General features: G+C 37.0%; 1 protein-coding gene across 1 annotated transcript in view; it reads left to right on the top strand.

Annotated features, from left to right (window-relative positions):
* Positions 1-5,941, top strand: part of ASPH (aspartate beta-hydroxylase) — a 107,146-nt gene that overhangs the window by 70,679 nt on the left and 30,526 nt on the right. The window contains exons 16-17 of the mRNA XM_027894317.1: positions 3,872-3,957; positions 5,342-5,428. Of these exons, the coding sequence (XP_027750118.1) occupies positions 3,872-3,957; positions 5,342-5,428 (173 nt within the window). The remainder of the gene's footprint in view (positions 1-3,871; positions 3,958-5,341; positions 5,429-5,941) is intronic.

Below are 5,941 nucleotides of genomic sequence, written 5' to 3'. Positions count from 1 at the left end.
ACAGATGAGTTAACTTCTTTGTAATATTAAATTTAATATATTGGGTCACATCTGCTAAAAGATTATTACACTAGAAGGAGGAAATGGATAATTTATTAAAATACCCCTGCAGGGAGATAGCAGGCTATCTGGTTAATATAGAGGAATGCTTGATGGTTACACTGAAAGCTCCCTAGTGAATACTTTAACATAGGAATAGAGCGGGAGATGAAAATGATTGCTCGTTATATAATGTTTACGGTGTTATATTGGTGCCTAGCAGATGAATAATATTTATGTTAACAGCTCCTTTCCAGCTTTTTATATTGATCTCCTGCTGGTCTAGAGATGATATATAATTGTACTGAAAACAGTCAGATAATTCTTCTTCGTAATGGAAGGTGGCAAAAAGGTTCTTCCAACACATCACCCAAGTTGGATATGAAGGGAAAGATATCACATCTTTGTGCTGCAGACTTTTGAGATTTTAATTTACTCTTTCTTCATGAGTTATTTGTCATCTCCTTCTAAATTCAAATGATCAGCAGAAATAGTGTCCCATAGGCAGCAAGAGCTTCTTCTTGGGTAGGAGAGCTTCTTTCCTTTGCCTCGAAGGAACCTTGCTGTTGCCATGCTTACTGAGTTTGGGATGACCAAGTGACTCTGTCTTTTCATGAATGCTGAAAGCTAAAAAGCTGACAAATAGCTGTCCTGTCTTACTGAATATACAGTTCATGTATAACTGACCAGCCTTAGATAAAAGTTTTCATTCATGCCGTAAGAACTGAGAACTGGCATTTTAGTTGGGGTTTACATTATTTCCTCTGTGCATGTACAACCTCCTATTTAGAGAACAGAAATCAAACCAGGTGTTTGGTGGTGATGTCCAGCTGGAAGGTCCCCAGATCATGTACTCAGAGGAACTGACATGCCTCAGTTTTCCAGCTAACAACAAAGGACAGTTTCACATGGCAGCTAAGAGCGCAATGAACCTAAAAAGTCCTTAGCATCATTTGCTTTCATTGGTTCCTTGGGCTAATGCTTCTGGGTTCATCCACACCTGCTGTTGAGAAAGCTAGGCTTTAGAAATAGCAATGGTTGTTTGAAAAACTGAGTTGGCATATTTTTAGAAAAGAAGAAAGAAAATAAGATAAAACCTAACAAGCCTTTTACCTGTTATGGATTATTCTTCTCAGGCCTAGTGATGTGTAAGAAACTTCTGACCCTAGCTGTTAATCACTGTGGACTGAAGGTTTGGGGTGGAGGGATCCTTGCCTTTGTGATGAGAGCTGGTTCTGTGAGTTTTACTGGATTCAAGGGATGTGAACATTTGGAAGAGAGCCAGGGCTGTGCTCCTTAATCCTCATCATCATTAACTGCATGAAAATGCAGTGAAGACATTGCTTTCCTATTAAATGGATGATATTAAAGTAAGATAGAGGAAGACTGGAATAGGCCACAGATAGGAAAGTATTGCTTTCCAATTTCCTTCCTTCCTTGGGGAAGGAACAACTGAGATTAAAAACATGTGTATTATGAAAAAACACGAAACAAAGCTCCTCTTTGGTCAGTTTAGTTCCATGATAACTACATTTCCTAAATGCATTGTTGTGTGTTTCAGTATAAATACTTGATTTCAAGTCATGGGTTGCAATGAAAACCTGAAGTGTTTAGGGGAGCAAAACCAATATATTAAAGTAAATTATGTGGTGGTTTATCCTGAAAAAGTTGTAAACTCCTATATGTCAGACAGTTTTGGGGTTTTTTTCTTCTTAACTTCTTGATATCTAATGCAATGAAAGATTATGGTCTCTTCTGTTACAAGAAGGATCAACAAGGATATAAAAAGACAATATAAAAAAACTCTCTCTGCACAGAGCTGTCCAAGTTCAGCATTGAATACGACAGTGAAAGTTTCACATCAAAAAGCCCCAAAGTGGTTAAGGGTTTTAATTTTTCATCCCATACAGAAGCAGTTTAGAGTTAAGAATCCTCTAATGATTGGATGGACTTAGTATTGTTTAAGCATTAAGTAAGACAGGGGTGTTTTCTGGGGTTTAATGTGGATGACGTGATTTGTCTGCCTAAGATTGTACATAGGATCAGAGTCTCAGAGACAGTATCATTTAAGGAATCATGAGCACAGCTTCCAGTAGTATGTGGTGGCTCTTGTAATTCCTGAATAATGCACCCGAGGACTTGGGAAGCAGAATAAAACGTAGCTAGTTACAATACCTTGTTATCCAAAATACTTGCTGTAGCATTGTAGCAGTCTTGTGATGTTAAACTGTTGGATGTTTGGGTTTAGCTTTACATATACCAGTTACAACATTCCCTGTTTAAATGTATACAAAGAAAGAAGTAATTTCATGCTATTAATGACTTATTCTCCATAGAGGGGGGAAAACCAGTAATGCATCATTAAAGCAAAAACATGTGCCACTGATTACATATATGTATAACTACTAATTAATTGTATCAGCCAATGCATATTTCCCCTACCTGTGTCAGAAAAGTCAGAGTCCTTTTTTCCTAATGAAATGCAAAATCAAAGTTAAGCTGTAGCAAATTTGGAGAAAAGCAGTTACCTGCTGCCATATCCTTTCAGTAATGTATTTGCATTTTTAAACAACCAGTTAAGGGTATTTAAGTATTGCATTAAGTATACTTAATGCAACCAAATAGACATTGTTTAAGAGTGAAGTGCTATGAAGTAAATAGCTGTTTAAATTAACACCATTTACTTCAATTTGCTTCAAATGCAGTATACACAATTTACTTCAAGGCTGGTTTGCTACATACTGCTGCTGCTCTGCTTCTCTGTGATAGCTCACTAAGCTATAGAAACGTGATCACTTAGAGGTCTTGGTCTGACATTTCAGTGTTGAACTTGAGTTCAACAAGAACTCTACTGAGTAACTATGATTTCTGTGAACTCTTCTAATCACAGAATGACAGAATGGGTAAGGTTGGAAGGGACCACACTGGATCATCTGGTCCAACCTCCCTGCTCAAGCAGGGTCATCCTAGAGCACATGGCACAGATTTGTATCCAGATGGCACTCTTGAATATTTCCAGTGAGGGATGCTCTATAGCCTCTCTGGGCAGCCTGTTCCAGTGCACGGTCACTCACACAATAAAAAAGTTCTTATGTTCAGGTGGAACTTTCTCTGCTCCAGTTTCTGCTATTTGCCTCGTATGCTATTGTTAGGCACCTCTGAGATGAGCCTGTCTCCATCCTTCTTTACACCCTCCCTTCAGATACTTATAGACGTTGATTGACGAGATCCCCTCTGTCGTCTCTTCTGAAGGCTGAACAGGCTCAGTTCCCTCAGCCTTTCCTTGTAAGAGAGATGCTCCCATGCCTTAATCATCTTTGTTGCCCTCCACTGGACCTTCTCCAGGAGCTCCGCGTCTCTCTTGTACTGAGGAGCCCAGAACTGGACACAGGACTTCAGATGCAGCCTCACTAATTGCTCCAGGCAAAGAAGTAGACCTACATAGTCACAACTTTTAGAAATTACTAATATATCCTGGTAATCATGTTTTTCGTAATACCACATAAGTGTGGAAAAATAACAGTTCATATTGTTCTCCCACATCAACTGAACCATTTGGAAAAAAAAAATCCTTGACTGTTATGTGATGAAAGATTCTTTATCCAGAAGTTGAGTGCCAAGTCATTCAGTTTGAATGACTGAAGTTTGCTTTTCCATATAGGAGGTTTTGACTGTAATAAGTAAGAAATCAGTTTATCTTCAGTGTAATTTGAAACTGCCTTCTTTGGAAATCATGCACTTTACCAACACATTCCCTAGTTGAGTGTTACTCCAGACAATTGCTGTGAAATGCAAAAGAAGTAATGAATTGTATGTTTTTTAAATCTTCTAGCTAAAAAGAAGAAGCCAAAGCTCTTAAACAAGTTTGATAAGACCATTAAAGCTGAATTAGATGCTGCAGAAAAACTACGTAAAAAAGTAAGTTGTAATGTTTCACTCAGGACTGTAGGCGATGGACAAAAATGATAAATTAAAAACTTAGAAAAAGGAGAATGACTTTTAGATTATTTTTTGTGAACTTAATTTTTAAAAATTAAATATTCAGTGCATATTTGTCCTTCAAATTTAACTTCTGCTGGATATTTAATTTAATTTTTTTAAAGTCATAAGTGTATGTCTGTTCATGTATGTTTGCTCACTGTTGACCTTGAAAATATTTAGCTTAACCATTGAATTTATGCTTAAATTCATCCCATGGAACAGGACTAGTTCTGTCCTATCACTGTTGCCCATTTGAGTACTGAAGTCAGCTCTTAACAGAGAACTTAAAATGTGTATGTTACTCTGGATCTCTCAGGAATTGTTCATATGCCTTGGGAATGTTAGCTGCAGATCTTTGAAGTAGGTGTTGTTTCTGTTGGGATTCTGCATGTGTCCTGTAAATGTCTCTGCTCCCATACAGCTGCTTAGAGGACAAAGCAGATGTTCCTGCTTGTCGCTAGTGGCAGCAAGACTAACATCTATCAGTCAGTTTGGGTAGTTCTGAATTTAATAACTTGACCGTGAAAAGCAAAAAAAACCAAAATCAGCATAAATTTAGTAATAAATTAGATGTGTAATATTTGAAGATAGCAAGGCAGTTGTGTGTAATGGCCCACTCATATTCATAAAGCTGTAAGAGCTGGAAGTGGCAGCAGGGTCTGTTGCCAAATATTGCCAAGCAGTGCTTAGAAACTATTTAACAGTGTGGCTGGTTCGACTTCCATCCATACTTGCTGGTCAGCATCCATCATGAGAATACCATAGTTACATTCGGACTTTATGTGAGACAGGGAAGGGACACAGAACACATGTGAGGTCTCCTGAGGGACATCATTATGCAAAAGATTTGGAGGAAAGAGGCATGCACTGTGGATGAGTCTACAGTGTTTCCCCTGGAAGAACTGTAGTTACGATACTGTTCATCAAGAGAAGTGGGTGGAGAGAAAATTTCCACATATGTATTCTCTGTTACATTCATTTTGGACTTTGTTATTACCAGCAAAATCTTTACTTTTTTATATAGACAGGTTATTGTCATCTCAGCATTTTGTGCAGTCAACAAAGGGAAAGTGAGTAAAATAAAAAAAGCTATTAATTTTAACCTTGGAAAGTAGGTAGTATTGTTTCATAAATAATGACAATCAGTTTCTCTTAAATAAGAAGGCAATCCTAAGAAAAGTATGAGTGAAAACTGTTGATTCAGAGTGCATTGCTTATTTTGTTTTTGTTTTTTAATTGTGGAAACCAAAGTCTTGTTAGGTCATTCATCCTCCAGCATTTTTATTAGATAGAATTGCTGATAAATATCTCTACTTTCCAGGGAAAAGTTGAAGAAGCTCTAAGGGCCTTTGAAACACTAGTGAATCAATATCCACAAAGTCCTCGAGCAAGATACGGGAAAGCACAGGTACTTAAAAAATAAAAAACCAAACAAAACCCAATATATGTTAAAAAAGCTAAAATAAACATTTTTTTTTTTTTTAGCAATAGAGTTATAAACCCCAGTCAGAATTAATTTGTAAATTTATGGAGGTTTTCTATGCTATCTGTCATATTGTATCTCTTTCGGTTCACTATCCTTCCCCAATTACATTGGCAGCTTTTGTCTAACTTTAGTCTAGAGAAAAGTATTGTAAATAACACAAAAATAAGATATGCCCTGTAGATCTCATAAGAACTGTCAGGTGAATGGTAAGAGATAAATCCCAACTAATAACCCAGTGCAGGAACAACAGGCAGAACTGTTGCGTGATGTTTGCTGTAACTGTTAAATCAACACGTCAGTCAGCTCTGGGATAAATGCTGCTTTTTGCTTAATAGGAATAGGGAAAAGGATTTGTAGAGAGTGTTAAAGGATAAAGAACACAAATTCTTAGGCAAGGAGGCTTAATTAGCTTTTTTTTTTTTTTTTTTTTTTTTT

This window comes from Empidonax traillii, unplaced genomic scaffold (genome assembly GCF_003031625.1).
Source record: "Empidonax traillii isolate 1590-97213 ecotype Southwest subspecies unplaced genomic scaffold, ASM303162v1 scaffold425:size1421777, whole genome shotgun sequence".
Lineage (NCBI taxonomy): Eukaryota > Metazoa > Chordata > Aves > Passeriformes > Tyrannidae > Empidonax > Empidonax traillii.
This window is presented reverse-complemented; position numbering and strand designations above follow the sequence as displayed.